This window comes from Poecilia reticulata, chromosome 22 (assembly GCF_904066995.2).
Source record: "Poecilia reticulata chromosome 22, P_reticulata-male-v2, whole genome shotgun sequence".
Taxonomy (NCBI): Eukaryota; Metazoa; Chordata; class Actinopteri; order Cyprinodontiformes; family Poeciliidae; genus Poecilia; species Poecilia reticulata.
In genome coordinates, this window is record NC_088851.1 from 15,049,986 (window position 1) to 15,068,276 (window position 18,291).

Genomic DNA, 18,291 nt, shown 5'->3' on the forward strand with positions numbered 1-18,291 from the left:
GTGTATGGCCAGTGCTTTTGTTTTTTGCCTGACCACAAACTGAACACTGATAGTGGTAGTCCTGCTTCCATTGGCGCTTTTTGGGAGGTTCCCCTTATGCCAGCCGTTTCTGGTCTTCTAATTCTGCCCTATTCTGTCTCCACTTCCTGTAGCGATTCATGTTGGCTGGAGCCTGATCTGATGGTAATGATGATGCTGAACCAGCAGCAGCTGCTCCACCTCGTCTGATGAAAGCGCATCTGTAACGTGTCCGAATTTTTTCAGACCACGAAAGCGTTATTGTATTACTAATGCATAGTTGTTCATATAATGGCTTGATTAAACACGTGAGGTGTTTTGAACAGCTCTGTGCCATTCGGAGGAAATTGCAAAACAAAGTGGACGTTACCTTGCAGTTCTTGTTTTTCTCCACCAGGTGGAGCCAAAGACCGACTCTTTTGCGCGCATCAGGGATGCATCAGGGACGCGTGACTGGTTGATTTATGTCAGTTAGTCAGTTTAACAAGCAAAACTAATCAACCCAGTCCAGCTCTATTCTCGAAGCTATTTACATTAGAACTGAATGGCTTCATTTACAGGAATTGGTGCGTGTTTCAAGCCTTTATATATATATATATATATATATATATATATATATATATATATATATATATATATATATATATATATATATATGCCAAGTCAGCAGTCTTGCCGACATTTGAAATATATCGTCTTATGAGTATAGATTTTGTTGAATTAGCACTTTTTTTGTGCTGATATTCACTCATGAGATTCATTTTTAGAATGTATTGTGCAACATACTCCAGAATATCTCTTTATATCCTGCAAATCTTTTTACAACCATTCTAACCAGTGTATGTGTGTGTTTAGAGGGTTAAATCACAAGGCAGAAACTCAGAGAGAGGGGATTGAACATTTATTTTTTTACCCTTATTAAAAGTTACAATAAAACCATTAACATCTTCAAACAATAGCAAAATAAAGAGAACCAAGAATGTTGGCCAAAACATATTTACAGAGACAGTTTGCAGATAAAAAGCTCACATTTGTACATAACCCTACCTTTCCCCCGCCTGCATTATAAACTCTGAAATGTGAACACTGCAATGCTCGAGAAGATTGAACGTGGTTTCAGGCTTTTGAAAAGTATGTCCCTCTTTACGCTCTCAATACTTGATTGGGCCTCCTTTAACATGAATTACTGTATTAATGCAGCTTGGGAAAGAGTTGGTTCACCTCTGACTGATGCATTAAGGAAACCCCTGTTTCTTTGTCAGCAGCCTTCATTTGCGTTGCTGGATCTTGTGTCTCATCTTCCTCTTGACAGTGTTCCATAGATTCTCTGTGGTTTCAAGGCCAGGAGACTTTTCTGGCCCCTCACTAATACCGTGGCCATTAAACCAAGTGTTGATATTTTGACAGTGTATGCAGGCTCCAAGACACACGGTTACATCAGAGAGACAAGGATGTGGTGCTGTAAGGTCCTCACAAACCACAAGAGGAAAACAAGCAGATGGCGAGGTTCCTCAAAGTAATCTGACTCTGGAAACTTCACAACCTCAAGCTACTTGGATTGTGTACATCTCCACTTTATCTCCATCCTCTGAAAGTCTGTTTTGCAAAAATAATGGGAAAACTACATTCTTCTGGAAACTGGGAGAGCAACACTGCCCTCACAATTTTCTCTTTGGCTCCGGTAAAACATTTGCTATTCTCTCTGGTTCAGAAATGGCTTCACACAAGTAATCTGAGAGTACAGGTCTGCGCGACGGTGCTCTTGAAGACTTCTGGTCCACGCATTTTGAACCCACCGCTCACTTATGAATGGGCTTTTAACTCACAATCCTCTCAAAGATGTCCTGGAGAGGGTGCTATTATTGCTTTGGATTATTTTCTACCACTTTTTCTTCCACTTAACTTTCCATCAATATGCTTTTAGACCAGACTCTGAACAACAGTCTTCAACACTTTTTGTGGATTACCCTCTTCTTTCAGGGTGTTGGAAAAGTGTCAAGTCAGCAGTCTTGCCTACACTTGAAATATATCGTCTTACGAGTATAGATTTTGTTGAATTAGCACTTTTTTTGTGCTGATATTCACTCATGAGATTCATTTTTAGAATGTATTGTGCAACATACTCCAGAATATCTCTTTATATCCTGCAAATCTTTTTGCAACCATTCTAACCAGTGTATGTGTGTGTTTAGAGGGTTAAATCACAAGGCAGAAACTCAGAGAGAGGGGATTGAACATTTATTTTTTTACCCTTATTAAAAGTTACAATAAAACCATTAACATCTTCAAACAATAGCAAAATAAAGAGAACCAAGAATGTTGGCCAAAACATATTTACAGAGACAGTTTGCAGATAAAAAGCTCACATTTGTACATAACCCTACCTTTCCCCCCCCCCTGCATTATAAACTCTGAAATGTGAACATTGCAATGCTCGAGAAGCTTGAACGTGGTTTTAGCCAAATAAAAAAAAAAAATGCACGAACAAAGACATAGCTCATTTCCAATCTCCCCTCCTGGATTATCACTTTTCTATACATGACAAAATACTTGGAATTCAGAGGGAGGGGATAAAGCATAGGAATGTAAAATCTAAAAATTAATAAGATCATTTGAAAGATTTATGTGTCCATATAATAGTCTTTTAGAGTGAGAGAGATGGTCTGCTCCAGCTCTGCAAACAGTGGAAAAATTTGTGTTTTTTTTTTAGATCCCAAAAGAAAGAAAGAAATTGATGTTATAGGGTAGCCACGCTGGAAAAAAAAGAAAAGAAAAAAAGATGGGTTTTTTTTGTTTTTTTCCATGAATTGGGAAAAATAAGTCAGTATTCCTGATTCGCTCTGCATCCAAGCCGTTACCGTTGCCACACGCCAGTCCCTGTGTGTACCATGAGGGGGAGGGTGGAGAGACGCAAGTTCATCATGAGAGGGCCCGGTGAGATTCCGTCTGTCGAAGAACTAATAAAAGGCAGTGAACTGGTGGTTGAATCAGCAAACGTGATATATCCTTTGTCGTCTTCTTTTGTAGTTTTGTTTTATAACTTTGAGAACGTGGCACAAGTCTCTCATATATATATATTTATATACTTTAAATCTTGGAAAATCAGTTCTGGTGCAGTCACTCTGCTTTGGCCTCGCCCTCAGAGGCTGCAGGTGTTGTGCCCTCTGCGGGGGCAGCTGCCTCCTCGGCAGGGGCAGCCTCTGTTGGTGGGGCCTCTTCTGCAGCCTTGGTTGCCTCGCCCTCGGCTGCAGGGGCAGCGGCGGCGGCCTCGCCCTCTTTGGCCTCTTCAGCCGGCGTCTCCTCTTTGGTCTCCTTGGCCGTGTGGCCGTTCTCCTCTGGCTTGTCCTCAGTTGTGGGAGAGGTGGCCTCCTCCTTGCCCTCCTCGCTGCCCTTCTTGTTCTTCTTCAGCGAGATGCCCTTGAACTTGAAGGAATTCTTCAGAGAGAACTTCTTCTTCTTCTTGGCATCCTTGCTGGCCTCGCCCTCCGCCTTGGAGGCCTCGCCCTCGGTGGCTGGAGCGGCCTCGATGGCGTCCCCTGCGCCAGCCTCACCCTCCTTGGCTGGTTCGGCAGTTCCGTTTCCATCGGCAGTGGCCACTTCACCATCGGGTTTGGCAGAAACATCGCCATTGGTCTTCACGTGGCCGTTCTCCTGCAGAGGGACAAAAACCAAATTGCATGAGTCATGAAATTGTTAAGCTCAAAACAGATGAATGGCTGAGAATATTTCTTGACCAGCACATAAAAATATGCAGCGCTAAACGTTACGCTGCAAATAGAGAGAGACGGCCTTTCACGTCGGTGATGGGGGGCTTTGCTGCTGCATGCAAGACTCTGAACGGACACAGGGGGGCAGCAGTGCCTCATAAAAACGTCACCACGGAGCGCAAGTTTGGGAACAAAGGAATTCCCACCAAAGCTGGTCGCTGCTCTCATCCAAGAGCTGAATCGACACCGTGAGCTCCTAGCGCAGATAGTTGTAGCAGATAAAACCTTTTATTGAGCAATATATTTAAATATATAAAAAAGAGAGAGCGTGCCACCGCATACCACAACCGGGAAATGATTTTAAAATGTAGAATCTAATCTGTTGCTGAATCTTGTCATTTTAATCGTACCTGAACAGTTGCTTTCAATAAAGTTTTCAAATGAAGCTATATAAACTACGGGTTTGAGACATGCTTGAAAGTATGCGGCTTTGGGGGTAAGGGGGTTTGATCTGGCGCCTCTTCGCGCTTTGTTTGCAAGTCCGCAAAATGCGCCTCCAGCAGAGCGCATTTGCATCCTTTGCACCGCTGCGCCTCGCATCCTTTGTTCGACGCTAAAAGCCGCAGTCTGACCCAAAACCACCGACTCATGAGAGAGAACACGCAGCAAACGCTAATTTCGACAAGAATCGATGACATTTAAAGTCAGTTTGCTGGTGTAAAGCCCCCCCTCCCCACACACACACACACACACACACACACAGACCCGCAGACGGAATTAACAAAGACTTGAGCTGGGTGCGCGCTCCAGCGGGGACGCGCGGGACTTACTCGACAGTTTATCTGTTGCGACTAATTTCAAATTCGGTATCATTTGTTTTTCCCCAAACAGAAATCTGAGTGGAGGTTTAGTTTGAAGGGGCGCGGGAGTGGCTCTGAGCCCCCCGGTGGCACCCATGCTGCCAGTGGGCGTTGGGTTGCCATGTGGCTCCCCGCTGACGCGCCTCCATCTGGGCCTCATTCACTCACCTGGCCGTTGGCTTTGGCAGCAGCGGGGTCGGCGGCGGCCTTCCCCTCCACCTCCACTCCACCCTTGGACAACTGGGCTCCCATTGTCTTTTTCCTTCGCAACGAAAATGAAAAAGAAAACTCGAAAAAGAAAAAAACCCGAGGAGGCTTTTAGAGATAAAAGAAAATCCAACTCCGGGATGGGTAAAAAAAAAAGGTCAGGCCCCGGGGTGGTGTAAAAAAATCCTATAGGATCTCCTTTTATTCCCCCACTCAGAAGATGCAGAAACGAGAAGACCCCCCTCTCTGTGTGCTTGAGTGCGAAGCCCACGGCGGCTGAGCTCAAATTAAAGGATGGCAGGCAGGCAGCCTGTGTGTACTTCAACCGCGCCTCAAAAATCGACCGGAGTCTCCTCCTCCGGGCGTGGCAGCCGAGCGCTGTCCAATCTGCAGCGAGAGGACGGGCCTGATAACAGCTGCTCCACCAGAGGACCTGCAAGACTTTGTTTTGGACTGATGCAGACATTCGCAAACTTAGAAATGTTTGGTGCCAAAGACGTTTGGCACCAAAATAAATAAATAAAAATCAAAATCAGTAGACCCATTGAGAAAGTAGATAACACAAATCTAAATTCTACCATTTTATTAGGTATCCTTGCTTTTCCTTCCTACTTTAAATATAACACACTTATTCCTGCTTAGTATCTATTTCTAGCACTTTCATTGGAAAAGTTATCTACACATATTAGACTACAATTTAAAGAAAAAAAATTCTATTCAAAAGTTGATTGATTTTGTACTGTTGTATTTTCATTCGGTTAATTTAGATGATTATGTTTTACATATAATGAAATTCACAATCAATTTCTCTGAAAATGTTAATATTAAATAAGACCAATATGTAATATTGATACCAAGTTATGGTTATTATGCAGTGCAGAGAGACTTTTCAGTTGGCAGACAAACCGTTTCACAAAAATGTTTTCAATAGTCATATCCATATTTTATTTTTTTTATTTTCTGAGAAATAATGTAAAGATGTTATTTATGAGTCTAAAGTCACACGAATGCAAATTAATAAACACAAAGGGATTTAGATATATTACTGTGTGATCACTAATGCCTTTTTAATGTCATTGCAAACATAGATTAACCTTTTACTAATAGCTAATACTACATCAATTTTTGTTACGCTGTAGCAAAAGAATACTCATATATTCCACGAGAAAGAAGCATTTTAACAGCCTTCACCAGATTTTAAATGACAGGATCGGCTTTCTGACAGTAAACTGGTTACATAACATCAAGCACTTGGTGGAGACGGCAGTGCAACTCCTTTTGTCACCGACACAGACGGGGAGACAGACTGTCAGACAGTCACAACGTCTTCTCAGCCAGGCAAATGCCAGAACAGTAGATTGTGTTTGCCTGCTTTTTGGGGAGCCCACATTTCGATGTAGTCTTCCTTGTCACACCGCACTTCAAGCTTAAAAAGCTTGTCATTCTCCACTTTGCTCTTTATCCAACAAGAACCAAATTTATCCCACAAATAAATCCCTACGGGAATGTTGCATATTCTTGCAAGACCTACTCATTTCCCCTTTCTTCCGAGCCATATTTTTTGCACATCCATCTCTCTCCATCTCTTGTGCCTTCGTCCCTGACAGCATACACATCTCCCCACCACATGCTCACATCAGCATGTCACAGCCATGGTATGTGAGGCATGCAAAGCCACCCAGGGAACAGTCTCCAGCCCATTCGGCGGTTGAATGTACCCCGAGGGCTTTAAATGTGACGCCCCCACTACTGTCGCTACATGCATTCCCCCTGAACTGAGCCAGTAAAAAGAATCACACCAAGCATTTTGGAAGCCCCACTCTCACCGTCTCAAGCTTGGTTTGACATTCTTTGCAGGTCTCAGATGAGGACTCCTGGGTTGACTCTGGGGATGTCTGTGTGCTTAGGTGCTCTAGTTTCAAAGGATTCAACCCAGACTGATCAGAGTTAAGTTCACAAGTCTGGGCTGTTCAGACACCTGTGGGGATGCTACTATATCAATCAATCAATCAATCAATCAATCAATCAATCAATCAATCAATCAATCAATCAATCAATCAATCAATCAATCAATCAATCAATCAATCAATCAATCAATCAATCAATCAATCAAGCTTATTTGTTTAGCACATTTCAGCCGCAAGGCAGGTTAAAGTCATGAAAACGTCATAAACACATGATACTGTCAAAAATTGTGGAAACCCGCAACAGACATTATTGCATTTTCTTAAGTGCCATTGCTAAAATCATTAAAGCACATCAAATATGTTGGTCCATTTATTATGGTTCAAAAGCAACTCTAAGCAGGTGGGTTTAAAGAACCTCAGTGTTGAGGTTTTCTGGAAGTTTGTTCCAGATTTGAGGTGCATAGAAGTTGAATTCTCCTTCTCCAGAGAACCATGTTTGGTTCTGGGAGAGCAGACCAGAACCAGAAGACCTGAGAGGTCTGGAAGATTGATTCAACAACGACAGATCTTTAATCCATTTTGGTACCAAGTCATTTATGTTATTTATAAACTAACCAAAGTGTTTTAAAGTCTATTCTCTGAGCTACAGGGAGTCACTGTAAAAATCTTAGAACCATCTAAAATTTGGAACTAACTATCATCCTGGTTTTGGTGAGAACGTGAGCAGCAGGTTTTGGGATCAGCTGCAGCTGTCTGATTGATTGTTTTTTTAGGCAGACTTTAGGCAGTAATAAATTTAGCTGAACATAAATGCACATATAAGTTTATTACAATATCATGATAATAGAACTTTGGATGACTAGGGTAACATGTTTAATTCAGAGCAATTATTACAATCCAATAACATGCCTGAAAGGTTGTCAGGAGATATCAAGAGAAAAACGTGATTATAGGAAAACAAACTAAGAAAAAATGTTTTACTGTAAATTCATATCAGTGCACCACACAACTGTAATGTCCAACCTGTGCAAATGAAAAAGACTTACCTTTTCAATTTGAAGCATTTAACATGCCAACAGTAACATTCCTTTGACCAAGAATCATCTTACATCATTCACAAAGTGGGTTGTCATGGTCAGCAGGTAAACAGTACACAACAAACCTCAATGACTATTTCAGACCTGTTTAAATAAAGCCAGTGTTCTTCTAAAAAGAATACAACAACGTTGTACATTTATAGCACTGAAGACATAAAATATTTCATGAGGGGATCTCCTATCTTCAAATGTACTTGTGAAGGAAATATTTCTAAAAAGAGAACAAGTTGCGTTCTGTGAAAAGACATGCTTTGCAAAGCTGACACCTTCCCAACTGCATAGCATGGGGGTGGCAGCATCATGCTGTGTGGGTGTTTTCTGTAACGAACTTCTGAGACCTTCAAAGAAGAACAACTTTGCACAAAGAATGAATTATACACAGGTGGTCTTTATTTAATAACACCATTTCTGATAGATACAAATACATGCAAAAAAGTTCAGTTTTTAAGTTGTAAATAATTAGCAAAACCATACATAATTTTCTCGTTACTTCACAACTATGTTCCACTTTACCATTTTAAATCACAAGAAAATTACAGTGAGATGTATCTGTAAATTCAAAAGGTTTGACTAACATACTTTTACAAACAAGTTTATTTAACGTAGCTTTTTCATTATTACGTACAATTTTGGCACAAACATCATGGATAGTTCAAGTGCAGAATAGCGTAAGAAATAACTCAAATACTTGCTGTGGAACTTCCTGCATCCTCTTGCTCGTTAACTTCTTTCATGCTAAACATGATGCTGCTTCTCCTCTTCACGCTCTTCTTTCCCCTTCCCTCTGAGCAACTCAATGCACCCATTTGTGCAGTTGCCCATTTTTCATGCTCTTACACAGGATGAGCCCTCAAACCCTCAGTAAAAAGCCTCCATTGTCCAAGTCTCAAGGAGCCCACTGATGAGCATCCCAAGTAGGAGAGAAGTAGGAGGGTTAAGAGCAAAGAGAAGTGCAATGAGGGAATCAGAAACATGTCTTCGAGGTTTCTCTTGACACAGCAAGGACAAATGTTCAGACAGTCACCTTGAGCAGATTGCAAACGTGCACCAGTGTGATGGTTATGTTAATTTCCCAAGTTTGCACAGTTGGGAAGCAGATCATCACTAAAAACAAAAGTGCAAGATGTTTGTGCTTTTAAATGACACTCTCAAAAAGCTGTACATTTGTTTCACAGCTTAGTGGAAGAAAAAAAAAACAGAAAATCCTGAGGCACGTCAGTATTACACCCCAAGTTATACCAATAAAACTAGTTAATACTAGTTTTTTTTTGTTGTCGTTTTTTTAAACACATTTTTCTTCAAGTTCCTTCTGGTCTTAATTGCTCAAACTGCTGTATCCTCTGAGTGGGACAAGCCTATAAAACCTTAAATCAAGAGCTTCTCTTTTGGGCTTTTGGGCTTAAGACATTATTACAGACAATGATGTAATACATTCACCCCTTTCATCCTACCATCACTTATGAACAAAATGCTGCCCAAAGGGAGAAATCTATTATTTTTTTCAGGTGAGATCCAGTCAAAAATCTGACATGGAGAAGCCAGAGTTTTCCACAGCACACTCTGCTGTGAACCAAAAAGCAAAGAGGAGACCTTGAGTTTCCTAAACCAGCCACCTTTCTTTCTACAACTATTCTTAGACATCTTCTCTGGCCTTGTAAACAGGATACGTGTTTATAAGCAGGAAGTGCAAATAATACTCTTGCTTTTGATATTAAAGAACCAGATAGCCCTAAAAACCGACCCAGGCACCCAACCCTATTGGAGCATCCCTCATATTATACATTTTAAGAGACGTGGCTACAGGTCTTCTCCACATCTACAAACACCCTCTGGAATTCTCTGAAGGTAAAGATGTGAAACATTGTCTTCACAGTTCTTTCTAAAGCTAGAAATCCCCTCCAATACCCTAAATATTCCTAGGAATCCTGAGAAGGGTGATTCCTCAATAGCTGTAAACCCTTTCTTTAAAATTTAGACCTAGTTCTAGTCCCTATTCCACAGGACTATACTCCACAGTTCTCCATGCTGCATTACACCAATGATCATTTTTTAACTTGAGCCTAGGCTACAAGCTATATTCACTAAAACATTCATTATTGATCAAAAATGGTAAACAAGTTTAAAAACCAATAGATGTCCATTTCAAGTATTTTAAACAGCCTTAAAATAAGCCTCTGTGTTTTTGTTGTTGTTTGGGTCAGCAAAACTTGAAAGCAGCTCTATTTGCACTTCAAGATGTAAATTTGGTTGTATGTATCTGATCCAGTTAGGCCTAAGCACAACATTTGCATTGCCAAGCACCTAATTACAAGAAGAATCAAGTGCAGACTCCTCTTCACTACCATGAACTGGGGAGTGTGGACTTAAAAGAAAGCCTTTTGTAATGCTAATTAATTCGATCAACTGCCTTATTGACTGCAAAAAGGCCCTCACCAGCAGGCGACCACAAAGCTGCAAACGGCAGACATCTTGGCTGGGAGGGCAGACGTATCTCTCTGTCGGGATCTGGCAGCAGCTCTCAAAGGTAGACGATAAAGGATGCAAACTCACACGTCTGTGACTTAAGCTGGCCTGCATACTTAGACTCACCCCGTTGATAAAAATGATCACTCACATCACAGGAGAGCTTAGGGAAATGGAGGGAAAACAACAGCAATCATCCAAAAATGCATAGACTCGCTCCTCTTGACGCGTCTCCTCAGGTGGCAGACATGTCACGACAACTGTCCCCCCCCTCCCACCAACACCAGACATTTCTGTGAGCATGCAGACATGCTACAGAGCCAGTTACCATAGCAACTGCCTCATCTCCCAACCTGTATAAGGGTGATGGTTACGGAGAGGCCATGGTTTTATTGGGATACCAGTTACTAGCAGAAAAAAAGAGGGTTTGACTCATTTTGCTTATGTGAAATGAATGTACGTATTTTGCATTTTCATTGGGAATTGTAAAGTTTTTTTTCTTTTTTTTTCTTGCTCATTTTTAGTGAAGCGCCTGACCATATGGCAGAGTAATGTCCTTTTTGCTTGTTTTTTATTTTTTTATTTTTTATGCACAAGCCCAAACCTATAAATCATCTAGGCTGAAACATTTTTGCAGCAATAAGGAGATTTCTCAAAGAGCTACTATGAAAATGTTTCATGTAGTAAATGATCAACTGAGGGATTACGGATCTCTCTTGCACTGTTGGAGCTTTGCTGAATTCTTACTGTTTCATAAATTCGTAGCTTTTCTTTCTAAGCAATATGCTGCCACGTTCAAGTAATCACTGGACCGGAACCAAAGCTCAAAGAAAAATCGTAGAAGACTCCAAGAAAGCATGCAGAATTGTTTCACATCTTGCTGGTTTGGAAGAAAAATATGAAGAAATGAAGAAATTTGATTCTGGTTTAAAACTTTTGGGAAACCTCTTTGCCTATCTTTTCATCAGGACTTGTGCAAGCAGCGACTTTGTTTCTCTCTGTTGTCATAACATGCAGATCAGGAAGGCAGCAAGAGATTAGAGTCGACACACATATGAGGAAAAGGTGAGCAGGTTAAGGAGTAGAGAGAGGAAGAGCAAAGTCAAAAGAAGCAGCGCAGGATATGTCCCATGCATGTGTGTATGTGTGTGTATGTTTCAGACAGAGGTGTATAGTAGTAGGCCAGCTCATCCCCACTGGCAACAGCACTGCAGCGTTAGTGGGTCAGTGTGCCATCATCTCACTCATCATTACCATAGTCTACTCTCCCTCTCCGTCTCTATCGCTCACAGTCAATGTAGCACTATACCGAACACGCATACACACACACGCACACACACTTGACAACAGATGTGTCAAATAAAAACATCTTATAAATAAAACCAAAGTAGGATGTCAAGAGATTGAAGAAAAAACTATTCATGCCAATGTTTTAAACTGGCTGGGCTTTAGTTTATTCCAAACTTAGTGCTTGATTAAGACCAAGAACACTGAGTCACTGAGTCCAGTTTTTAGAGGTGGGCTGCTTTCTTAATTGATCTGAGGTTGTTTTTTTCCCGCTTTTTAAATGCAAAGCCCTTCGATCGATTTGTGCAATGCATTTTCTCTTGTTATCAAAGTCTGTAGCTTTGGGAGTTTCTACCTGGTGTTGCAGAATTGGATGGATGGAGGAGGAGAAGCTCTGTTACTTTATGCTCCACACAGGTGGAAAAAGCTTTGATCACTCCAGCTTTTTCTATTATGTCCCATTAATGGACTTTAATTTGTCGAAATGAGTTGATAAAACTTTTCAATTTATCATTTAATTTTGGCAACCAATGTTCATAGCAATTTGTCCATTTGACAATTTGTACCAGCTAACTGGCTGGTACAAATTGTCCAGCCAGATAGCTGGCTGGACTGCTGGTATAGGAATACCAGCAGTATTCCTATACTGTTGGTATTCCAGCAGTATAGGAATACTGCTGGAATACCAGCAGTATTCCTATTTCACCTTTCCTTACAGCTATTTAATACTTATACAGAAACCATTGTGTACTCAAGCTTTTAAACCACAATGCACACATGGATTTGTCCTCGCTGCTAACAAATCCCTTATATTATATGTTCATAAAGGTATTCAAATGTCACGTATAACTGAATTCAATTGATAGTGGATATCACTAGCTATCTGAAAGCTTTGTGTTACACTCTATTACCATTTATTTTTTAATCCTGTTCTCACCAGTGGACAAAATATGGTAAATCATGACCTCAGATCAAATGAATAACTACCGAATGGTAGATGTTCCTATTAGGAGTCCAAAAAATCAATTTGTTTCTACAGAAAACCTTGATCAGAAAACAGAAAATTGTCAACTGACAAATCAGATATGAAAAGTTCCCCAGGATGCATGTTTGGTATGAAACATCCTGTAGTAGACAGCACCATATTGTGTCCAAAACAAGACTTAAGCCTAAGAGGGTCCAAATAGAGAAAGAGGAAACTTATCAGCAGTTATTGTAAAACATAAATAATAATAAAAAATACATTATACTTTGGATAGTCTGTAGTTACATATTGTTTTTTCAATAAAGCTTATTTCTGTTGCTAATTCAGACAAATAAATAGTGACTACCCTCGTGCAAGCACATGCAAATGAACCTTATGGTTTTATTTTTTGGGCCAGTCTGTGAAATCATCACTCTCTCTAAGCCCGCTTCATTTTTTTTTTCCCTTACCACTGGCTCCTTGAATCGCTCAGCCTCCTGCACCTCCTCCCTAATCATCATTATAATGCAGATTTAGAGATCGGATGGGGGATGGGAGCTTGATGGGGAGTGAGTTGGTTTGTAGAAAGGCTGTGGTTGGTGTTGAGTATGACCCGGATGGCCTGCTGCATCGCAGCAGGTGGTCCGGCGTAGACAGAGGGGAGGGGGGAGCCTGAGTGAAAGAGAGGGCTTTCAGGGTTATCCTTGAGCCTGTTTACATGACTCAGACATCAGATATCATCATCATGTCAGTCTCATTTTGACAAAAGATGGCAGACCCTGCCCTCCCCCCTAGATCCCCCTCTGGGTCCTCCTACAGCTGTAATCTCACCCAGGGTTGGAAGACAGGAAAAATAAAATAAGATGCTCTATGGTGTTTTGTGCTGTCTAGACATAATGAGCTTAATGTCATTCAGGTCATGTTGTTGTTCTCTCGTTTATAGACTAATACTACATCCAGCAAACTGGGCAAGCATCACTTACAAAAGGCCTCATTCTCACTAATGAATTATTTGGATCTCAGCAATATGTCCTCAGAAACTCTTGATACGTCGTGCATCATGAATTATTGCTGGATATTTATTTATTAAACGTCCCGGGCGTGTGTCGCCTCAGTCTGAATATATGCTTTTGGGGTGTTAGCTGTTTTTTTGTTTTTTTCTGTAGCTTAGACTGCATTCTCCTTGACCTTAGCATTTTCATTCAAAGGCAACAAGTCAAACCTGTACTCACCTGCATGCCTCGTACCCAACAGGCTCACAAGTACACAAACACCGAAATGCAGGACAGAGAAAAGGCCTGCAACAACAAAAATAAAATATCTAGGATGTTCTGCATGTGGGCTTTGCGTCTCTTATTCTTAGTTGTTGGATCCTTACTCAGTGTTTGATTTATGCTGGCAACAGACAAGCACAATGCAGTCCAATTAGAACTGTGAATGTGAGGGCAGAGATGTCATAGATGCAATAATTAACCAATGACATGCAGCGTCATGTGCAAGTGTAAGAGATTCAAAATCCCTTCGTCTGGAGGTTTGCTCAGCTTGCGCTGCTTTGGCGGGATTTTATTATTGGGTTGTCATTTTGCTCTACTTTTCCAATTCATCCATCTGCCTCTGCAGATGGGTTGTCTCGGAGCATCACCGGAGTTTGACCTATTTATAACCCATCCCCTCCTATCTGCTGCCCCCAATTCCCTCTTTGGTCCTTCTCAGGTTTATCACAACACAGTTACGTAAAAGAGGCTGAATTATTCACAAGGTGAGGTTATGTGTTTGCATCTGTATTATTTAAATTCCACTCCAGAGTGATATTTTTAGCTCTGGAGTGGCACGAAAGAATTCTAGGTTTATTTAAGTTTCTAACTTTTTGCATCTCTTTCCATACAAACGAAAATTGTAAGTGATTTATTTTTTTTTTACTAACATTGATTTAACCTGTACCATCTGCTTTACCCTCTATCCAGCTTGGATCCAGTTTAGCATGTCTGGCTGCAGTCTGACAGTGATTGGAAGTGATTGATTAGGAATTGATTGGTCGAAACAGGGAGATGGGGAGGGAGGTGTCGTGGAGTTAGAGTGTGGTGACTGGGGGCAGTTATTTACATCTGTGTCTCATTGGGAAATGAGCACAGTCAGGTTTGGCAAAGATTAACATTTACGACCTGTTTTTATTTCCCCATGCATTCACTCCATGTCAAAGACAAAGACAACAAGCACCAGGAAAAGACATTAAGACAAAAGGAGATATATTGTTTCATGACAAGGATAGTATGGAAGACACCCACTCAGACAGGAGCAAAGAGAATAAAAAACCCTTTAATGGATCCAAAGGGAAACTGATTCTTTGTATTTGTCTTCCTCTTGGGACTAACTAACATCATGGGTAATGTGATGGAACTGGTAATGAATGGAAAGCCATTAAAAAAAAAAAAAACTACATTCAAAAAATGTTTGGACAGAGTGATTCTTACTTATACTTTAAGTTTTAATTCAGAGGTTATAAAACCCCACAGTGAGCAGGAAAATGCAAAATGCAGGTTGTACAACTCTGTTCTCTCAGTTTAGGAATAATTGAACACAGATTCAAACAATCTTGACATCGTAACATTTTGTGATTTAACAATACATCCACCTCATAGCAATACAGTTCACATCCCCAATTTTTGTTTTCAGAAACAGAAAGAAAAAAAGGTTTCACAAATTGCATTTGTGAAGTCCGATAAATTTAGATATTTGTTTTTTTCTCCAGTGATTTCAATTATTAAGAGGTCAAAAAAAATGCTGAGATGTTTCACTCTTGTGCTCTCGCAATTAATTTTTGATACATTTTAAACTGTGTTTTAAAAAAATATATTTGTGCGGCGTAATCAAATTCAGGTTTAATCATTTTAGGTCATTACATTTTTCAGAGTTGAACTAGTGCATATATATCTTTATTTTGATTGTTGGTTTGAAATGAACAAAAGACAGAGGTATCCCATACATACATTTGTAACATACCTTTGTTGCCACTGCCGTCAATACATATGATATTTCATATAGCAATTAGAAGGTTAGGTTTTACTGTATTGATCCAGAGGAAAGAAAACTGTCTTAAAGGGATATTTTGAAGCATGGTAACGTCTTATCTGCAGAAGATGAATTTCTTTTCATTTACTGTGAATCCAGATTAGCTAGTTTTTGAGGCTGAAGTTAACTGCTTAAGGAGACCTTTACCATTAAAATTGTGGCATTTTTACTTAAAATGCCACAAAAAAATGCATTTGAACATTGTTTTATAAACGCTTAAGCCTTAATATTTCTTCCGAAGACGATAAAAGTTTTTTTTTATAGGATAGCAGATCATTCAAAGCATTTGCTGTCAGAGAATCTGACATAAAAGCAGTAATGTGCAGTTGAAGAGAATACAATTTTATAGAATTTTTCTAATACCTTAAATTTCTATTCTACAGTTACCTTTCTCAGTCTACGTTTCACACATGGTGGTTCATTTGTCAAGAAAATAATAATCAGTTTCTCAGCAAATAATCCACAACGTAAACATGACGATGGTTTCAAAGTTCAGACAATGGTGTGAGAGGTTTTGTTTTATTTTAACAGGGTAAAAGTGCCCTGCAGAAGGGGTTTCTCTCAGAGTGACAGCTGGCTTCATCATCCCAGATTACCTATAAGATAGGTTCATAATAAATGAAGGCACCAAGAATGTTATTTACTGTGGGATAATATTAATTTCGCTTATAAACTTTTATCGTCCAAGTTTATGACAAACTCACTTCAAAAGCCCTTAAGCAGAACGTTAAATATGGTTGTTCTCTTCAAATGTCCCCCCATTCAGACGCATCCTCTTAGCTCCACATAAATGACTGTGGTATTACAAATTGGTTTCCTAAAATAGAATGAATCGTTTCAACTTCTATTTTTGTTTCTCCTCTTGGTCTTTGTCATTCTCTGCATTAAACATCACAAGCAAGACATTTTAGTGTCGTCAGGTCTGTGTAATGTGTGTAAAATATAGTGTCCTCTTCCCCCCTCCAGAAATCTTGTAATTGCAGCCTTATTCTTTTTTAGACTTGCATTTTTCACACAGTAATAATTTGGGAGGTACCGATGAGGATCCCTTGTATGTGTCAGAAAGATACTCCACCATTATTATGTGATTGCAGAGTTGATATTTGGGCCAAGGATGGAGTAGTTCTCAGAAGGTTGTTTACCATATGATCAGGTGCTCCAGTGTTACATCCTCAAATACCCGACATGTAAGCCGATCAGGCACCATTCAGGTCTATGTGGGAGATAATCTGCTTGAAATCAAGAATAATGGTTTAGATACATAGATGAAAGCCCATCATTTGATGAGATTGTCAGCTCTTTATTAATGTTAGAGTGGGATTTAAGCGTATAGATGTGCATCATGCGCATGTGGCACTCAGTGACAGAGATGACCAAATCGATGCACACAGGTTACTGTCGCCATGTTTCAGGTTTGGGGGTATTTTCTACTTTCTGAAGTTTCACTCTGATGAGCAGACAGTGGGCAAGTTGATCTGTTGTCATGAGTTAGACTCTGGGGCATACATAAAAGAAGTCATCAAAAGGGTCTGGATTCTTGTCTATTGAGAAACCACTCCTTGTAACATTTGCCCATGATGTAAAGCATCGGTTCAATGCTACAAAGCTAGCCGGAAATGTCCCTCATTGCGAAGAGAGAAGTACTGAGTCTAATGAGACGGCAACACAGACAGAGCAGCTTCGTTCACTACCAGCTCTGCATTTGCTGAAACTACTGATTACATCTCTAAAACATCATAGAAATTGGACGACATTGTTCAAAACTTCTTCTGTTTGTTGATTGGTTGAAATTCTACCAGAGAAATCAAGCTCAATGAGAGAAGTCCAAGATGGAGGACAGAAAGGAGATGAAAATCTAGCAGAATTGTACAGGAAGGCAATGACCCAGCTAATATTTTTACAAAAAACAACAACAACAACAAAAAAAGCAGCTGTTTTGGGAAGTGGATAGAAAATTAAGACAGTCTCAGAAGTTCCAGTCCCACTAAACATTACTAGCTGTTTGGATGCTCTCTGCAAGTTTTCAGCTGATCTTTGAGGGAGATTTATGGGGACGTCATGGGAAAGTTTTCTGGCTGGATTCAGGTTATTCCTCCTAATTGGTTGCGTGACCCCAGCTGGCCCCCTCTCAAGGTTACCATGATTTGAGTAATTAACGAGCAGCAGCGAAGTGCTTTGACCAGCTTCTTTATCTTGGCCTCGGTGCTATCATTAAAGCACTTAAACCTTCAGATAGTCTGGCACTGTCCTGAGTCAACACAACAGCGGACTACACACCTGTGCATGCACCAGCCACACAACCCCCGCAGTCAAGGTTGTCCTCAGCTTGATCGATGGGCATGTCACATGTGTGAAAGTTCCCAAAGTTGCTGTGTCATGGACTAACAGGAGTCTTTCAGACAGGTAATGGCTTGGCTGTGTGCAGAAGCAAAGCCTAATGAGGAGAATGTAGAGCCACTCAGACCTGAACGCAAACAGGAACTTCATATGTCCTATACCTATACAATACTCTCATCTCTTTCTGTTCTCATCCAACCAGAGACTGAACTACCTAATAAGGTCTGAGAGCCTCACACAGTTCTGCGTTAAGGTAGCATGTGTTTGTCCTGATGTATGGCCTCGTTATTCCAAATACAGGAGAAGGAAACGGCCGATCATTGATATCTGCTAAGCGTCCTGGAAGAGTAATGCGGCTGTCAGAGCGAGCGGCTG

At 40.5% G+C, this 18,291-nt stretch overlaps 1 protein-coding gene across 1 annotated transcript; it reads right to left on the minus strand.

Annotated features, from left to right (window-relative positions):
* Positions 1-904: 904 nt before the first annotated feature.
* marcksl1a (MARCKS-like 1a) lies at positions 905-5,100 on the minus strand. The gene is made up of 2 exons (XM_008399621.3): positions 4,754-5,100; positions 905-3,669 (listed from the first exon to the last, which is right to left on the minus strand). The coding sequence occupies exons 1-2, from the start codon at positions 4,835-4,837 to the stop codon at positions 3,136-3,138; spliced, it is 618 nt and encodes a 205-aa protein (XP_008397843.1). The 5' UTR covers positions 4,838-5,100; the 3' UTR covers positions 905-3,135.
* Between the last annotated feature and the right edge of the window lie 13,191 nt (positions 5,101-18,291).